The sequence below is a fragment of the Ostrinia nubilalis genome, chromosome 6 (genome assembly GCF_963855985.1).
Source record: "Ostrinia nubilalis chromosome 6, ilOstNubi1.1, whole genome shotgun sequence".
NCBI lineage: Eukaryota > Metazoa > Arthropoda > Insecta > Lepidoptera > Crambidae > Ostrinia > Ostrinia nubilalis.
The window spans coordinates 15972169-15993346 of NC_087093.1; the positions used below are offsets into that span (position 1 = coordinate 15972169).

Sequence of the window (21178 nt, forward strand, 5' to 3'; positions counted from 1 at the left end):
CCCTATAACATGCACAGAATTTGTCTTATACTAAAACAAACACTTTTTACAGTTTTTCCAACGGAGAGAAAAAAACGTTTGATTTTGATGTGAAATGTCAGCTGTGTGTGACAGATCAAATTCGATGCAAAATTGACGTTATTGGTAGCAAATATGCTCTATGGTATCAGTACAACGTAGTTACATAGTTTTTTGGTAGATATCACTGCCTGTTTCTGTGATATTAAAGGGTTCCAAAAAAACAGCAGGGTCCAAATTACCACCCCTTCCTCTACTGTACAATGTTGCGGAGTTAATTTTACTTGTGACAAGTGAGCGTGGTAAATAAATGTTTTATGTTTGCGTGCCAATGATTTTATGACAGCCTTTTTATATCTTATCAACGACGTATCAACTTATTAGGGAAAACAAATTCAATTATTGTTTCTTACGTACAACTCTTAAATTAATTATTTTGCAGGTCGAATACAAGTTTAAATTTGCAATGTTACCTAACGGTAACACTGATACCTTGACCGGTTCAATAACCTGTTCGAATCCAAGGCTATTGGCAAAAACATTTACCGGGAATTTTTATAAAGGGATCTTTAATATAAAATCCATTTACTCTTGCAAAGGAAGGATGATTTAAAAGGCGTCACATCAAGTGTTGCTAGAAGCAATTTGCTTGAGCTCCTCCGAAAAGGATCGCATTTTTTGGCATGTAAATGACTTACCATGTAACGTTTTATCCTAACATAATATGAATTTATTATGACAGAAACACCGCCTTTTTATGACAACTCGTATAAATTCGTATACTTAGGTGAGATTTATGGAAATCAACGCAAAATACGGGGTTCTACTGCAGAGATATTTTGCAAAAGATCAAAATAAAGTTATTACTTCCCATTTTAACCAGTGTCTTGGCACTTGGCAGTAACATGTCAACTGTCAAGATGATACTGAGTAGGTGACCTCTTTGGCAACATTTTTTTTCCTCTTTTCTCTTCATTGTTTTTGTACTTTTTTTATTAGTTGTCAAATAAATATTTTTTCTTTCTTTCTTTTTCTTTCTTTCTTATTTTATTAGGATATCTACTGTTACATCACCTATCTACCTATGTACAGCCATGAGACAACGAAAATCTTATGAATTTTCTCCTTGAATCTTTATGTTTTCATTACTATTACTATACCTAATTTCAATATTATTATTTTGGCTATGGCAGAATAACAGGGTTAGTGGGTCTCCTGCAATCACTGAGTCATAGACCTTTTTGTCTTATATCAATGTTGTACACTGTGCAACTGTAAGTGTGACCTGTTTGACACAAATAAATAAATCTATTCTTATAGAAGACTTTAAACTTTCATCAATAAGAAAACATACATTTTTATGTAAGTAATAGCGGCCGCCCGCGACTTCGTACGCGTGGATCCCGTTTTACCCCCTTAGGGGTGGAGTTTCATAAAATTCTTTCTTAGCGGATGCCTACGTCATAACATCTACCTGCATGCCAAATTTCAGCCCGATCCCTCCAGTGCAGCAGTGGTTTGGGCTGTGCGTTGATGGATCACTATGTCAGTCAGTCAGTCACCTTTGAGTTTAGATAGAAGACTTAAACTTACATCAATAAGAAAACATACATTTTTATGTAGGTATGTATTATATTCGGAAGTTCTGTCGACAGTATATTATTCGCTTTTTTGTTCCAAACTTGAAATTACCCAACAAACTCGACTTCACAAACACAAATACCGAATGCAAATAAGTACGAATTGAATTTAATATTTTACACATTGGAATTCCATTCACCCTGGGAAAGCTGGAACCAAAAGGGATCACTTGGGCTTATATTATTATGTTGATGGTTAGGGTTCAGGGTTCGGCAGTGGAGGGGTTAATATTTGCGTATCTGTTGGAAGAGGTTCATAAACTGAAGGTTTTGGGCTCTAGTTTATTGGCAAATCGTAATATAGAACTACGTCCGCGACTTCACCCGCGTGAAATTTAGTTTGACACAGATCGTCATAAATTATAGCCTATTGTTATTCTGGGTTGTAAACAATAATACTTTAAAGTTTCATCAAAATCCGTTCAGTAGTTTTTGCGTGAAAGAATAACATATTTTATATCCAGACATCCAGAAATACAAACTTTCGCATTTATAATATTAGTAGGATTTATTTGTAATCATGGGATGTTCAATAGTTTATTTTTAATCGTTTATGTATTTCAGTTCATTTAATTTAGTCGCAAATTGGTCAACTCTATCTGGGGCCATCCATAAAGTACGTCACACGAATTTCATGATTTTTTTACCACCCCTCCGTCCTTGTCACAGGTGCTCACATTTCTGAGACCCCCTCTCCCTAGTGTGACGTCACATGTTTTGCAATTTTACATCAAAAAAATTATTAAATTAACAGCAGTTCCGAAATTAGTTTTATTTCCATTTAAATTAAGTACATTTTTTATGAAATCAACATTATATCAAATATTTAACCACCCCTTGTCACACCATGTCACACTTTGTCAACCCCCTCCCCCCCTCTTTACGAGTGACGTACTTTATGGATGACCCCCACCCTTAATCATGTTTGTACAAAATTTTTTAAATACCTACTTTAATTTATTTAACCTTAGGTTTGGTGTAGTGGTTCAGAACGGACTACTATGCCGAGAGGTCCCGGGTCCCAGAAATTGAAATGATGAATTTTAATTTCTGTGACGGGTCTGGGTGTGACTATGTATAATATTTATGTATTTAAAAAAAAAGTATATAAGTAGTATATCTGTTAAGCTAGCACCCATAACACAAGCATTAAGTTGCTTACTTTGGGGCTAGCTGGCGCTGTGTGAAATTGTCCAAAGATTTATTTATTTATTTATTTATTTAGGTAGGCATGTCAGATACCTACTGATTATTGTACCTACCCGCTTTATGAATTACTTTTTTTATTTTATTATTTTTTCATATTGTGATAACGGCTATCTATTCATAAATCAACAAATAAAATATGACTCATTTGTCTCATAACTGAATTGGGGATTTCAGCGATAATAATTTTGATATGGATTTATGATTCATCAATCGCTTTCTACTTGTATTTAGCTTATCTGGCATAAAATTGCATTATGTTTGGTGTGTGGTTCCTTTAGTCCTTGTGGAGACTAAACTACCTGATCATGACGATGATGATGATGTAGCATTGTAGTTCTCAAATGGATGACCCGATTTTGACGTGGGAATTTCATTTGAAGATGATTCGAAGGAAAGTGGGTGTTTATTTTATAGGGAACACTAAGACCTTTTAGTTTATCTGACTTATCCAAATTTTTATATCATTCAAATTTCAAGAGAATATATTCGGCAATACACGTTATATTGAAATAATTATTCACAAATAAATTGAAAACACTTTTTGTTACCGGTTGAGTTGTGAGTGAGTGAGTTGTGGAGAATTAGACTTCTCGAATGAAATTAAAGTGTTTTCATAATAATCCGAATTTTTTTGACATTAATATGATGAAATAATTTTTACCCGACTGCGCCAGAAGTAGGGTTATGTTTATAGCCCGACCAGGAACATAAAAACCCTCGCCATGTTGCGGAAAACTAATGGTACTAATTTCTTTTAATGGCAACAGTATAGTTCCAAAATACTGGACTGTCCTGTCGATGACATTGACAGTGGGGCGCCACCGTCAATACCGGATCGCTGGTTCAGATTTTTGCTATGTTGGAAACCATATAGTTGAACGATGGTAGCGCCCCCCTGTCATTGAGTTTGGCGGGACAGTTCAGCGTGGGTCATCTATAACTGAAAACTTCATTGACATATTGTCACCTTGCATGTCAGTCTATTGCTGTCAAAGTGTAAACAAACTTTATTTTAAATGTGCGCAATTGATTTTGTGAATTAAATTGCAAAAATCTTTTTATAGTCGTGAAAGAAAAGTGGTTCACAATGTGTTAAAGTATTTGTCGAAGAAAAATAGTAAGGGTTCGGATAATATTTTCATTGAATAATGTTTCTGACAAAGGTTGTCAAATTGACTGACATGTTTATCGCATAGTACAGTCCACTATGAAAATTAGCTGTGGTTTGTTTCAACTACCTATTTTAAAAATTTTTGTCACTTTCTAAGTGTTGAATTTTATGGAATTGGGAAAGAAGTACCGAGTTTGAAGCGTTCATGAGCAAACATTGCAGGTGAATATTTAAGTTCTGAATTTGATTATTGATGAATAATAAAATAAATCCTACTAGCTCGATTGATGGTTTCATCTGGGGGCACGGCAGTGCCCCCACCAAGTCCAGCAAAAAAGCGGCACGGCCGTACCATCCTTTTCTCGAAGCAATTCAGGCCATTTTCGACCGCCTGTAACTTCGTTGTGGATAAAACTAGAAGGCTTAATTTTCATTAGCTATGCAGGCATTGTAAAGACACGGTATATTTAATATTTCATTCAATTTGAACCAGTAGTTTAAGAATTATAACGGGTCAAAGTTACTTAATTTTGTCACTCACTGACTCACTGACTGACTCACCGATCATCAAAATTCTAAGGCACTTCTAGCAGACCTAGAAGCTTCAAATTTGGAATATAAGTAGTGTTTGGTGTATGAATCAAGGAAAAACTAAAATATTTGGGGGCACGGTAGTGCAACCGCCAAGTCGAGTAAAATTTTTCAATTTCGGTCCAGTTTTCTAGATACATAACTGCTGTCTACAAAATACAAAAAGAAATGAGATCCCATCAAAAACAATACTTGTCAAAAAAACCAAGTCTCGCAACTCAGTTGTTCTACGGTAAAAAGTTGTGAGATCCATGTTGTTACGAACGGCCTCTTTTGATAGTTTATGGTTTATACTTTTATATTTTTCTATATGTCACTTGTCATCTTTCTGTCTCTTCTATATCCCTATAATCCTGTATCTTCCTTTATTCCTCTTTTTATTATATCGCTTTCCCTTCCTTGAGCCTGGGTATCATTTATCCCTTTCCTATCCCAATTCCTAACATTTTTGGTCCTTCTTCCGGCAAATTTTTTTTCCTTAATTTTTTCGCTTACCAGCCATAATCACTCGGGCTCAAAGAAAAGCGCAAAGCCAGTCGGGTATGGCCGAGGCTACGCAGCCCATACGGGGCTCCCCTCACGCTGCCGCACCCGACCCCGCACCAGTCGCGACCGCCTCCGCGGCGGCCGCCGACGCGGCATCTGTTACAGGATCGTCATCTTGTTCATCGGCCACCGTTCGGGCACGCATCCTCGCCGTGCAAGCTAAGTTTGCTCGCAGAGCTGCCGACGCAGCGCGAGCGCGCGCGGAAGAGGAACGCGTGCGTGCCGCTGAAGAAAGAGCGCGGTTAGAAGCTGCCGAAGCTGTGGCGAGTGAGCTTGAGCTGCAAGCGGAACTCGCTCATATAAAAGCCAGCTTCAGCCGTCGTCGCAGCAGCCGCAATTTTACGGAGTGGTTGGAGGATACGGCGCCTTCAAATCAGGCATCGTCTACCAGCAGGTTTGCCTCTCCGGGCGCGCCTATCTCTGCGTGCCCAGGTAAATCTGCCCTTGCTAACGTGCCTATTTTAGGACTACCTGGAGCTGCCACCGGGGATGCGCCTACCTCTGCGCATCCCGGCCGTTCCGTATCTATGGTTTCCGCGCCCCTTGACCCAACCCTCCTGCCCGCTGGTCCCAGTGTCCCGGAGTGGTTGGAGGATACGACGCCTTCAAATCAGGCATCGTCTACCAGCAGGTTTGCCTCTCCGGGCGCGCCTATCTCTGCGTGCCCAGGTAAATCTGCCCTTGCTAACGTGCCTATTTTAGGACTACCTGGAGCTGCCACCGGGGATGCGCCTACCTCTGCGCATCCCGGCCGTTCCGTTTCTATGGTTGCCGCGCCCCTTGACTCAACCCTCCTGCTCGCCGGTCCCAGTATCCTGCAGGAACACGTGTTACCTGTCCGCACTTTATCTGAACGGCCTATAAACAAATCGTTGTGCACCACAGCCATCGGTTCTTCGCCATCTGTAAATAATCATCCATCACAATCTGTAATTATTCTACCAAATTGTAATTATTGTCAACAACAACATATGATTGACAACTGTCAAAAATTTCGTCATCTAGACATTATGTCAAAATTGAATTGGGTCCGTAAGGAAAAAGTTTTTACTCGGTGTTTGAAAAAAGGTTTACATACTTATAAGTCTACTAGGAAGTCGTACCTTCCTCATTTCGGTGTCTCTATCTTGAATCGGCCGGAAAAATTACGCGCTGTCGACGTCCTTTGTGCTCCTTCCAGTCTTAATTCTCCTCCATTATCTATCTGGCCCAGGTTTGCTATCTTCGCACGATGATTTAATTTTCCGAGTTCGAGAGGATAGAGATTCCTGTTCAATTGCCATCAGGAGGGTTAAGATTGGATCCCAGGGCAAGGACGCGCGACACTTTTTATGCCGCGATCTTTCCTATTTACCAATTCGATCATATTTAGTGCTCCATGAGGTGCAAAAGCGAGCGCGTTTAAAAGGCATTTGGGTCTCGATTATTCCGGAGGCACCCGCTCTTGTGCCTTCTGGGCTCAAGTTTGTAGATAGTAATTATGTAGATAGAAGTAATCTTCAGCAAAGCGTACGAGCTTTTGGTTTTATCCAGTATCCCATACCTTATCAGTAGGATTTCAATATTTCTCTTTGGTTACTAAGGTCAACCAACACATTATCCCACTTCCAATTTCGTGTATTTGTTATGGCTCAGTACACTCGTTTCCATTAATATTAGAAGTAAATATTGCTATTTTTTGTTTCATTTAGAAAGACATTAAAGACTTAGTCTTCATATTTATTTAGTTCTCACTTTTTGTTGGAAGTCGAAGAGGTTTCGCCATTAGCAACTTCCATTTGTATATTATAGGTATTTACCATTAATTTCCATTATCTCACCTATATTATTTTTGTGTACGGATCCGTTCCGTTTCAGCCAATGGTTGCATTTTTTCGTTTCAATAACGATCGCGCATCAGTTCATCAGGGGCTTGTAAGGTAGAGCTAATGTGTGTAAACCTTGCACGCTCCTGGCATTTCAAATTGTGCAATCCTAAGTTTAAATTTATTTTTAATCTTTAACTTTGGCTACTCTAGTTTTTTTTATTTGTCTTAACTTTTGCAAAGTAAAATTTCGACGTGTGGTTCTGATTTAATACCAAGATGGTTATTGTGGCTCTCGGTAGTATCTTACTGCTTTTGAAAATTGGATGGACCCTTCTGTCGTCTTGAGTGGAAGTCTTGGGTGGAACACATCGAGCATGGTTGTTGATGGGACTATTGGATACTGAAGCTCCATCGGATTTACGGCTCGCTATCTTCAATTTCGTCGTATCCAGAAAGGGACCGCTCGTAGCCTGTTGAAGCCAATAGCAGCCGCTGCAGCGTTAACACTCCGAAATGGTTGGAGAATACGGCGCCTTCAAGTCGGGCATCACATATATACAGCTCTGCCTCTCCGGGCGCGCCTATCTCTGCGTGCCCAGGTAGAGCTGCCGCAGGTTTCCCTCTCCGGGCGCGCCTATCTCTGCGTGCCCAGGTAGACCTGCTTCTTCAAGTGTACCCGATTTGCAATCTGGAGCTGCCACCGAGGATGCGCCTACCTCTGTGCGTCCTGGCCGTTCCTTATCTAAGGTTGTTGCTGCGCCTCTTCCTTCAACTCTGCTGGACGCTGCTTTATTTACGGTTGCCACGCCTCTTCCTTTCTGCACGACGCCTCATCTGTTCACCTGACTGCAAGACTCCACCACCCCCTGACCCGAAGCCAGCACATTTTGAACCACGTCACGTCACATAGTTCAATGAACTTTTAACTCTTTTGGTAGCCCACCTTAAGGCCGGTCGTATCAATCTCTCCCGCTTTCTCTCTTTTTTCATGATATTCGTATTCTATCATTGTTGAGAGAGAGGGAGAGATGTTACGAACGGCCTCTTTTGATAGTTTATGGTTTATACTTTTATATTTTTCTATATGTCACTTGTCATCTTTCTGTCTCTTCTATATCCCTATAATCCTGTATCTTCCTTTATTCCTCTTTTTATTATATCGCTTTCCCTTCCTTGAGCCTGGGTATCATTTATCCCTTTCCTATCCCAATTCCTAACACATGTAATACCAAGTCCAGGTCAGGAAATCTTTAACGTTTTACATAAATTATTGACTTGGCCATCGCACTAAATAATTTAATTTACACGTGTTTTCATGCGATGGCCAAGTCAATATATTTATGTAAAACGTTAAAGATTTCCTGACCTGGACTTGGTATTACATGGATCTCACAACTTTTTACCGTAGAACAACTGAGTTGCGAGACTTGGTTTTTTTGACAAGTATTGTTTTTGATGGGTTTAATTTATTTAAACCAGGTTACCTATAATAATATTTTTTCGTTAATTTAGGAAAATATCAAATTAGCCCGTAATCCACACGGGTACGACTGTACTCAGTGTTGCACTATCAATTGCAATTGACGCGCCTCTATGCCAGGGTTTTTATGTTCCTGGTCAGGCTATACGTACTTTACTTTTGTCTCTTGTTTTTTTATCATTGTCAATTATTTGCTAATTTGTGTGTAAATGTTCGCTTACAAATATTTAACTATCTATCTATATAACAAGGCTATTATTTGAATATTTTTAATCAATGGTGGTTGATTCATTAGTTTAGGGATTTTATCTTGGCCTAAAAATAGATTCAGTTATGATAAATATAAAAACAGAAAATGACTAAGTATACACAAATGTATGGGTAACTTAGATAACTATCATGTATGATAGTAATCTATATAAATAAAAATGAATTGATGTTCGTTAGTCTGATTATAACTCGAGAACGGCTGGGCCGATTGAGCTGATTTTGGTTTTAAAATGTTTGTCGTAGTCCAGGGTAGGTCTAAATGGTGAGCAAATACGCGCGCGATATTGTTTTTCTGTGACAGACAAAATTCCACGCGGGCGAAGCCGCGGGCGGCTAGCTAGAAAGCTAGTCAATAATATTGTTAAATAAATATTGTGCAATAAATTGGAGGGATTGATTTTATTATGAGTGCTATATCTTATCATAAATATCACCATTTACTTAATAATGAATGACTGGATATGCATATTGCAACCAAATGGTTGAATAGGTACGTTACAATATGTAAGTAAATAAGGAAAAAAGCTGTTCAATTATTATGATGGCGGACTAAAATACTAAAGTACATAAACAAAGGTTTTAAAAATAATAAATAAAAAAACATAAAACAGGCTCATAATTATGTTGATTAACTATATCAGCCCATCAAAAACAACCGTCTACGTCACGTATTATCACGTTAGTCATTGCTAATAATCCATAACTGATGCTCGCGTAATTGTGCGCGTAACCTGTTACTTGCGCTCAAATCATATAAATATGAGCATTATATCATAATGCATACAAATTGATATTGCAAAATAGTCTTTGTTAAAATCGTCGGACGCGCATGGGTGACACGCGACGCGCATAGATCTCCAGTCGATGTGCATTTGTTTCACGATTCGGTAGCGATTCTGTTTTGTTCCTGAACATGGCGGCTCATACAACTCAACAATCCCAATTTATCTTTCAAAGATAAGCAGTGATAGTATGTATTGGTTAAATACACATTCATATTTCGTTCACGGACACAAGTGATAGTGACGTCGCGACGTCGAGGCGTTAAGAACTGAGTGAAATAATACATTATTATAAAGTGCGTTTGTGCTGGCGATTGAAAATCTAACAAAATGGGCGTGCACTGCGAAATAAATTTATTCAAACCACAAGATGGAGCATTTACACCGGGTTCTACTGTTTCTGGTATCATCAGATATGCAGTTGACGAAGAAACTGTGTTTAACGAAATAACAGTATCACTGAAAGGCGGTGGATTTTTACTATTGAAGGATCTAAGAAAAAAACGCCAAGAAAGTAACGGCACTCACGTTTATAGAAATTCAGAGAAATACGTAAACATTAAAAATGTGGTGCATAATAACGACAAATCAGTTCCTGTACCGATCGGAGCGTACGAGTTTCCATTCAACATCACCTTACCCCAAAATATACCGCCTTCATTGAAATATTATACAAGAAATATCAGCTACGATATAACTTGCAACATCGAGTACCATATTGCAATAAAATTCGACAGACCAGGTCTCTTTAAATTCGCGAAAAGAATGAAGAAAGAAATTACTGTCGTCTCTGGCATCAAGCCCAGGCTGCCTATGGAACCAACCATTTATGGAGAGCAGAAGAAACTTTTCCAATTGTTCACTAAGAAATCAAGCATTGTCAACATAAAGGCGAACATACAGAGCTGCGTGTACGCATCTGGCGGTAACGTGCTGTTGAACTATGAAGTTTTCAACCAAACCAATCTAAATTTGAAAGGAGTCAAAACTAAGTTGGTGCAAACGTATACTTTTACAACTAGAGGACATCAGAAGATCCAAGTGTCTAATGAAGTTCATGATACAGAATCCAAGACTGGGTCTATTGCCAGTGGTGCTTCTTCAAACGTTGATGTGTCTATCAACATACCTTTTGATATTGGTTCTTTGGAATACTCCAATTTGGTGTCGCGAGACTACTTTGTTTATATAACTGCTGTGATCCCATTTCCCCATATAAATGCTGCTTTGAAAATTCCGATTCAAGTAGGAGATTACAAAGAACCTAATTTAGAAAACCTTGACGACCCTCCTCCGTCGTACTGGGAAGCAATGGCTGATGATAAGAAACAGGATAGTGATGATGATGATGTTTTCTGTGATGAAAAGTCTTGATAACGGGTTATTAACCCGTATAATATTAGAAATATGCCATTTTATGTGAATTGGTACATCGTTTATTCATTTTGGAATTTAGGGTATTTACCTATACGAATGATGACGACGATGTTAGTTACGGTTATTAGTAAGATACAAAAGGTCAACGATGTCATACTGATAATAGAAAAATAATAATTTAATTATAGCTATTGCATTTATTATCCTCATTGCACCTACAGTTGACTGGATGATATGCGTTGTAGAATTAAGTAGTCTGAAATAAAGTAATAAGCAAATAAACTCATCTGTTTCAAATATTTTAACACTAGAGTGCTCGCGCCCCTAAATACTCCTAGAGTGCTCGCGCGGGTCACATATGTCACCCATTATGATATGGGTTTATTTTTGCTAATCTTATTGAATACAAGTAAAACAAGTTATAATATTAAACATCAACTATATTTCTTACTAAATAATTTAAAAAAAGTGAGCAATTCTTTCATGAACTCTTATTATAAACCAAAATAAATACTTCAATATTTTCCAAATATTTTAGAGTCGACGAGACCAAAGTAGTTTAAATAGTCCTTGGACTCATTATTTTGGCAAAAAAATCACCTAATTAGAAAGTTAATCAATAGATTGATCTTATTCTGTGATATTTTGATCACAACTCGGGCACGATATGATTTGATGATCTGGACAAAAACGCCTATTCCACTTGTTACATTTGCTTACGAGTGCTTCGATTTCTTGCTCTTGTGCAAAAAACACATTGTCCTTAGCCACAGTACTGGCAAGTTTTGTGCTAGTTGGTGTTCTCGCAACCCCAGAAGAATCCTGGTTTTTAATTTTATAGCCCTAGGTGTATTATTACTACATTACTTACAATCTTAAACAACTATTTTCTTGCATCAGTTTATGCTTATAAAACGATATAATTATTGGAAATGTAAAAAAAATGGTTAAAAATTATAACTTTGAACTTACATGAAAGTAAACTTGATTTTAAACCGCGACGATAAGGGATCAAACAATTCCTCGAGTGCTCGCGCGGGGGACATGCGTCACCCAAACACTTTAAATGTTTTCTGCACTCACATTGATGCGTCTAGCAAGATGGCGTTACTACTAACATGTGCGACAATACATGCTTGAGGAATACCTGAGAAGGCAACACTGTAGCTCGACACCTTGAAAAAATATTTACAAATTTTACACCCTGGGTGACATGTGTCACCCGCGCGAGCACTCTAGTGTTAATCGTTAGTATAATGTGCTTATTTATAACTAGCGGCCGCGACTTCGTACGCGTGGATCCCGTTTTACCCCCTTCATCTATCTTACGCGGTTTAGATTTTTTTCATACAAATGTTTTTTCTCGCTAACTCCCGTTCCCGTGGGAATTTTGCAATATCCTGTTGTAATCAAGCTTTAAGTTCACTAATATACCTGCATGCCAAATTTCAAGCGTCTAAATTATGCGGTTTAGATTTGTTCATACAAATGTTTTTTCCCGCTAATACCCGTTCCCGTGGGAATTTTGCAATATCCTGTTGTAACTAAGCTTTAAGTTTACTAAGATACTTGCATTCCAAATTTCAAGCGTCTAACATAAGCGGTTTAGATTTTTCATACAAAAGGATTTTCCCGATAATTCCCGTTCCCGTGGAAATTTTGCAATATTCTGTTGTAACTAAGCTTTAAGTTTACTAAGATACTTGAGTGCCAAATTTCAAGCGTCTAACTTAAGCGGTTTAGATTTTTCATACAAAAGGATTTTCCCGCTAATTCCCGTTCCCGTGGGAATTCCTAAGTATCCTATAACCTGCCCAGGAGTACAAAGAATGATTGTACCAAATTTTGTTAAAATCTGTTGAGTAGTTTTTGTTTCTATAAGGAACATACAGACGGACAGACAGACAGACAGACAGACAGACAGACAAAAATTTTACTGATTGCATTTTTGGCATCAGTATCGATCACTAATCACCCCCTGATAGGTCTTTTGAAAATATATTTCATGTACAGAATTGGCCTCGCTACAGATTTATTATAAGTATAGATAGATATAGGTGTACCAGAATCTCATGGAAAACAAAAATATTGGAAAAGTGTGTTTTTCATATGGCCATTGTCTATGGCTTTATTGTCACCTGTCAAAGTAAATCAAGAGATCTGTCAGCCGCTGCAGAAATTTTGTAATCTCTTCATGCCTATTTGTTATTTTTGTGAAAAAGACGAAAAAACTCAAGCAAGTCATATTGTTTTCAAAGTGTATTGGAAAATAAGGCATAATTCAAAGTCAATCTTTGATTTTAATGCGCGTCGTTGAGTTGACAGTAAGTTGGAGTGAAATGTTTTGATACTTACCTACATTTAGTTTATTACCTAACTGCGTCAGAAGGAGGGTATGTTTATTTTTATATTATTCTTACCTAATAGCTGCTTTATAGCTGTTTTCAGGTGTATTTCATGCATTGGTGCAGAGGAATGGTGAAAATGTTATGACCATGTAAAGAAAATTGAAAAAGATTTTATCAAGCAACTTGCTTTTCGAGTAATTGAAATGCTGAAAAAGCGATTTATATTATATTAATACCTCTTTAACTTGATCATCTATTTGAAGAACAAGAAATGCAAGTGGAGTTCTTAGAATCGTTTTCTAGTTCTGAATGAAGTGATAAGTTAAAAGTATGATACTTAATAAAATTATTTACAGTAATATACGGTTTACTTATTTTTCAAGACATGTTCCTATGTTAAAAACCCGATGTATAACAACATTCTTCATACACATACCTAAAATGTATAGGTAGGCATTCGTACTTCATGTTCATTAATATTAGTCATAAATAAAAATTAAACAGTATCAAGATCGTTTAATCCAATTTCCCCAGTATTGCCACAGAATAAGTAATAGTACAGGTACAGAAGGATTACTCCGCAAGACGATTTAAATAAATGCGAGTCTTGCTACGACGCGATACAGTGGAATTCAGCTCGCACAGCACTACGTACCTACAATTTTATTCACCTACAAGTTTTGTCTCTTTCTATCGCGTGCCTCTGAACTCTTCTTACGCTATTAGGGTTGCTGTCTAGTGAAAAAATTATTAATCTACTTATTTGTAATGACCTACGTATGTAGGTAAGCATGCATTCATTATGGTAAACCTTGGGAGAGGCCTTTGTCCAGCAGTGGACGTCATTTGGCTGAAACGAACGAACGCATTCTGAGCAGTAGTCATAGTAGGTTAGGTTCCTATACTATCCTAAGAATTATTGATTACCTACATGGCCAACATACCTTACAGCATCTTTGGGAAGCGAAAAAAAAAGATAAATCCGGTAGATTACTTTTCGAATTTAAACACCCGAACGCCGCACAATATTTCTTTCTCTTTATGTCCATTTTTAAATAATACTGCGATCATAAAATTATAATCATACTACAACGCACGCCAGCGTCCTGACGAGCGCGCGCGTGACACTCGACTGATATAATACCCGCCGGCGGGGCGCTTCGCTGTAGGTAATTATCGGATGTACCGCGCGGAGTGAGCCAGGCCTGGTATTGCACTCAACAAAGTTTATTTTCCCCATTTGCCATGAGATTCTGGTACACCTATAATACCTATTTAAGGTTGTTAAATTAAAATAAAATTCAATTATTTTTAAGTTAAAAACTTTATTATATGTATATTTTTATCTTTTTATACCTAATAATTAAATGAGTAGTACTAACATGTATAATAATTTGGTATAATTTAAACTCAAACACTTTTACTTGTTTTTTTACATAAAAAATAAGTGCTCGTTTATAATACAGACAAAGTCAAAGACATCAGAAAATTTTTCCCTATCCAAACAAAAAGAAAGCGTTTTACAAAGAGTGTAGATAGTGTTCAGAAATGCCTAAGTAAGTATCTATAGATCGATTCCACCACGAAGACGCGCCCCACCATTATTTGGTTGAGGGAAGCGTGGGGTGCGGGGAGTTTGATCTGAGCATTCCGAGCGTCATTACTGTAGTGTGCGTGTGCACACATGGATAATTTAGCGTATACCGATAACACTCAAACATTAGCGGAAGAATGGTGGGGCGCGTCTTCGTGGATGAAACGATCTATACCTAGCACCTTCTTTTTGTGACAAGCTGTGGAAGGTTTAATGAAACTTTATGAAAGGGATGATTATAAATTGAAATTGTCAAGAATAGAGCACTTCGCTGCGTAAAGAAAATATTGAACGTGTTTATTATTAACAAAAAAAGAACTACTACACGATACAAACCACGCATATTAGCAAAGGCAACATGTTTTTCTGGTCATGCGGTCATAGTCATTGAGCACTTGAATAAAATGTTTTATGAATACATCATTCTGCATTTTAGTGATGGTCTCATCCTTCCTAGCATCCACTAGAACAGGTATCTTTAGGAGTATGTTCCGCCGAGGACATGGCAACACCACGGCTATGTATACGTAGTAATCCCTCAGCACCAGAAAGTTAGTAAAGTCCACCGAACTCGCAGTCCTCGGAAGATCGATCTCCAACGATTGCTTGTAACTAGAGCGCCTCCTTATTCTTGGGCTCCTCATCACCAAATCACTTGTTTTAACTACTACAGTTAAATTTCTCTTGCGATCCATTTTTAAGGTATACACTTCCATCAGTTTAACTCTCACTGTTATTATATTGACATTTGAATCGTTTGTTACTTCGTAATCAAATATAATCTTATTGCCAGGCAGTAATATAGATTTTTGAATGTTGACTTTGATTGTTATTAATTTTTTCTTAAAGTTGAACAGCTGAATTACGCTTTTCTGTGCACCATAGATCAATGGGAGAGGAGATACTCTGGGCCTGACGCCTGCTACGATATAAATTTCTTTCTTGAATTTCTTAAAACTATTAATGATTGTGCCAAATGATGCAAATTCCACTTTTATTTGATGTTTGATGCGACACTTCACTCTATGTAGACCTTTTCTTTTCAAATAGGCAAACGATGGAGGTATATTTTTAGGGATAGTAAAACTGAAAGGAAGTGAATATTTTCCAGGCTCTTGGGTAATTCCTTTGGAAGAAAGTAGTGAAATTTCTTCGATATCTTCAAATGTTTCAAAGTTGTAGTAAAAGTTATCTTTGCTTTTTTGTAAACTTTTTGCCCGAATTTTTAATTTCCCTTTACCATGTAATTGTATTATAATTTTGTTAAAAGTGCTTTTTTCCGTGATCTCATAATTAACAACACCGCTTACTATTTCTCCTGTTGCGTAGAATCCGATGATAGATTTTTCTCCAGTTAGTAAAATTTGACACTGGAACATTTTAGCAACTGTTATTAAATATAATGATTTCACAGAGAGGATAAACAGTAGTTTGAATAACAAATGTCATTAATCTGGTTTTTAGTCATGTTAACCAAATGCCTACTATTGCCACAGCAAAAAATGTTTCGGTAAGTTTGAAATTAAGTTTTGTGAATCTAACATTTATTCCTGAAACAAATAATGACATACCTACTGTTTCTTTTTGTTTTCGTTAAAATATTGCTACATATCATTACTAGCGGCCGCCCGCGACTTCGTACGCGTGGACCCCGTTTTACTCCATTAGGGGTGGAGTTTCATAAAATCCGCTCTTAGCATTTATAGCGCATACATTTTAAATTTCAACTCTCTTACTTTAAACACATAGGACTTTCATAATATAAACTTAAAACCCTCCTTTTATCTCCTTAGCCCCCGTAGTTGATTTCTAATGATACATTTTCAGTATATGTACCACCACCACCACCACCACCATTTCAGCCATAGGACGTCCACTGCTGAACATAGGCCTCCCCCAATGCTTTCCATGTTGATCGATTGGAAGCGGCCTGCGTCCAGCGCTTTCCTTTACGATGTCGTCGGTCCACCTTGTAGGTGGAAGTCCCACGCTACGTTTTCCGGTACGCGGCCTCCATTCCAGAACCATTCTGCGCCATCGGCCATCAGTTCTGCGTACTATGTGCCCTGCCCATTGCCACTTCAGCTTGCTAATCCGTCGGGCTATGTCAGCGACTTTGGTTCGTTTACGGATCTCCTCATTTCTGATTCGATCTCGCAAAGAAACACCAAGCATAGCCCTCTCCATAGCACGCTGTGCAACTGAGCTTCTGTATAAGGCCTATAGTGAGAGGCCACGTTTCCGAGCCATAAGTTATCACTGGTAACACACATTGGTTATACACTCTAGTCTTCAGGCATTGAGGTATTTTGGACGAAAAGATGTTGCGTAGTTTCCCGAACGCTGCCCAGCCGAGTTGGATTCGACGATTGACCTCCTTCTGGAAATTGGACCTACCTAGCTGGATCGTTTGTCCGAGGTAGACATACCTACTTGTCGACAATCTCGAGAATTGAGCTCCCAACTGAAACTGGGTAGGGCGCAACATGGACATTCGACATAAGCTTCGTTTTGTCCATGTTCATCCTCAGGCCTACCTGTTGGGAAAATCGATTAAGGTCTTCGAGCATTGTGCCAAGATCTTCCAACGATTCTGGCATGACCACAATCGTCGGCAAACCGATGTGTACACAGTACCTACCACAGTGTACCGAACAGTATATGTACACCTCCACAATATCTAGAGATCATAGTGAGCATACATTTTAACTTTCAAGTCTCTTACTTTAAAAACCGAGGACTGCAATACAAACTTCTAACCCCCTTTTTAACTCCCATAAGGATTTAATTTTGCAAATTTTCGTCTTAGTGACTACCTACGTTCTAAAAGAAGGTGTATTCCACTTTGATCACCTGGCTTTGATCAGCCAGGTGATCAAAGTGGACTTACAGCGACAATTTAGTGTCCTTTGAATTTGTTCTGTGCCTTTGATCACCCACGGATACGATGTCCTGGGTGAGCCAAGTAGACTCTAGTTAAATTATTATTTTAGTGTCCTTTGATCATCTACAAACAAATCACTCCTCCTCTGAATAGTCACATGTCCAATTGTTGTAACTACTACATAATATTTTGTTTTGTAACATTTTTGATATTTTCTAAAAACCGCAATAAACAAATTGGACATGTATGTGACAATTCAGAGGTATGATTTATTTATAGGTGATCAAAGAACACTAAAAAAATCATTTAACTGGAGTCCACTTTGATCATCTTGGTGATCAAAGCCAGGTGATCAAAGTGGAATAGATAGGCCATTAACCCCTATGAGAACGCTTTGAGACTTGTAGTTTCCGAGACTTCGTGTTGAGTGAGTGAGTCACTTAGTCATTCAATGACCTTTCTTTCTACTAAAATACGGATCGCGCGCTAATTGTGAAGTACCCACTTATAGTTAGTTTATGAAATTGTTTGTTTATCTTTTAGTTTGTACGTATATCCAAAGCTATTGTTACAAAATATTGTATTTAATTATCTCACGTAAGTGAATTATAATTCTTGTGAGAAATAATAAAGATCTTAAACCATAAAAGTATACTTACCTATAGTAATTATCATTAAAATCAAATAAGTAAGTACCTACCAACCTAAGTAATTAAAATAAAGACCCTATCAAAAAATTTACAAATTACATACACAAAATAAAAACGAAGTAATTCTTATCCTATTTAACTACAATCGCCCACGCGCCCATCCCATTTGTCCGCCGCTGAACCGTACCCTAATATTCATCTCGGTAGATGGCGGCACATAGTAAGAATTTGCAAGGAAGTTTGTAAAAAGTCACTAATTAACACTTTGATTTGCTCGTTTAAACACAGTGAATGATTCAAACAGGTACATACAGTGAATGGTTCAATTACATAAAATATCTTTATTTCTTAAATTTTCAATATTATTATTTACGAACAGCGCTATTCATAGTACATGTAATATTTAGTTACAGTAGAATCTCGATTATCCAGACCTCGATTATCCTAAAATTTAGATTTTTAGACTCTAAAATGATGTATTGAAAACCCTTTCTATTGTAAAAAGTTAATTATTGTTTGATTTTACTTTGAAATCGATTATCCGGATTTTCGATTATCCGGAACACCCCTGGTTTTAATTGATTCGGATAATCGGGATTCTACTGTACTAATTTACTAATGATGTCGATAGATGGCGTTTGACAGCTTTGCCTTCATGAATATTTACGTACCTCAAAAATGTTTGTCAGGCGCAAGAAGATTTTAACCAATGACGATAGATGGCGCTTTTCCACGTCTTATGAAAATCCTAAATATTTTACGGGACCCTATTTTTTTCCAAAATAAAATTTAGCCTATGTTACTCGTGAGTTATGTAGCTTTCGAATGGTGAAAGAATTTTTAAAATCGGTCCAGTAGTTTTTGAGCCTATCCATTACAACTAAACAAACAAACAAACAAACAAAGTTTTCCTCTTTATAATATTAGTGTAGATATCATACTAGCTGTCCTGACAAATTTCGAACCGCTATTTCCTTTGTATCAACGACACTCATAAATAATGTGGCTTTCTATTGGAAGTGTTTTTTTTTTCAAAATCGGTTCTGTAGATCCAGAGATTACACATTGCAAACTTACTAGCTTTAGCCATAGGACGTCCACTGCTGAGCATAAGCCTCCCCCAATGCTTTCCATGTTGCCCGGTTGGTAGCGGCCTGCGTCCAGCGCCTTCCTGCCTACCGACGGATTAGCAAGCTGAAGTGGCAATGGGCAGGGCACATAGTACGCAGAACTGACGGCCGATGGGGCACGGTTCTGGAGTGGAGGCCTCTTTATAATATTTATTTATTTAAAATCTTTATTGCACACATAAAAAACAGTGGTACAACAGGCGAGCTTAATGCCATGTGGCATTCTCTTCCAGCTAACCAGAAAATTAGACAAAACAGAGAATTTTAATATTGTATTTTATAAATTTTGAATTTAAACGTTTTGGCTTGATGTTTTTTGTGATTGGAACCATTATACGAGCTCAAAATTTGTGTGTAAGTGAATAGCCAAAAAGCTCACCGAGTTTAATTTTTTTTTTATTCTTAATTGAAGCCATTCTGGGAGTGGGTAGTCAATGCGAAAAAACGCTCAATGGTTGGAATGTGCAGGTGTCAAAATGTCCATACGGACCGGCTGTTTGATGTTGATATGATCTGAAGTTAAAATGTCTTCGGGTTTATTCGAACAAGCATCTCATTGTATAATAGCTAACATGAACACGTGTTTAAATGCATCAAGGTAAAAATATCCAAAAAAAAACTCTTTATTGACTGGACTACAAGAACATTGAACATTTTGACACCTGCACATTCCAACCGTTGAGCGTTTTTTCGCATTGACTAACCACTCCCAGAATGGGTGGAAGTAGTGAATTCAGTAGAAGGTTTAATAAACCCTTCTATATCCACTTCACCTGTGTTTGTGTTATCAATTACTTATCAATTTGCTACTTATCGTTATTACCACTACTAATTATTATAAATTAAAGTTTCCTAATGGTAAAACAATCACCATGGGTTAAATGTATTATTTATTTCTACCAGGCAAGTAAATATTGTATTATTATTAAGCTCAGCAAAAAATAGTAGATCTTCAAATCTCTAATATTGTAAGGTTTTGTCTAATAAAACTCATAAAACTAATTTATTTCTGTAAATAGGCTTAAAAAAGCACTTACACGTCCCAGTATTAACCCTACCACTGCTTCAGGACAATAAATAGGCCAGTGCTGAGAAGAAGCAGCGCAAGAAACTCAGTCACTATTGTCAGCCTCTTTTTCAAAGGTTTACAGGCTGTAAAAGGGACAAAGTTATAAATAATCAAGTCAAAAAATATTTACTAAGGTAAGTAGTAATATAACCTTACTTTACTTTGCTCTAAATCTATTCAGTAGTTATGTGTGAGAGTAACATCCACCCATTCTCACTAACTATCACAATGATAGGTTCCTCTCAGGCATGTGTATATTTTGCCCAGCAATGATATCAAATCTCTCTTTACACAGTGGGAAAAGTATGTGCACAGAGAATTCAGACACTGGTATAGAAATGTTAGATGTATTTAATGTTAAAGAGGCTATTTTACACAATTACTGATATAAAAAAGCAATTAAAACTATTTTCAGTCAGTTCAATAATTCTCAGCTAGTAATAAATATAATAACAATTTCTTCAATAATTCTCAGCTAGTAATAAATATGTGGGTAGTACAGTTCATACCCTAACATAGTTTATGACACTAACTGGACATTTTTCATCTTATTAATTTAACATAGAAGACGGTTTTTTTTTTACACAGAACATTTTTATTTTGTCGATCTTAATTTCAACGTGTTAATATTGCCTCGCACGTTTTTATTTCCTCACCATTATCGCAAAAAT

The 21178-nt window shown here is 37.3% G+C and overlaps 2 protein-coding genes across 2 annotated transcripts in view; one reads left to right on the forward strand and one right to left on the reverse strand.

The window, feature by feature from the left end:
• Positions 1–21178, reverse strand: part of LOC135072838 (gamma-aminobutyric acid type B receptor subunit 2) — a 229106-nt gene that overhangs the window by 142273 nt on the left and 65655 nt on the right. The window lies entirely within an intron of this gene.
• Positions 9786–10829, forward strand: LOC135072839 (uncharacterized). The gene has a single exon (XM_063966879.1). The coding sequence runs from the start codon at positions 9786–9788 to the stop codon at positions 10827–10829; it is 1044 nt and encodes a 347-aa protein (XP_063822949.1).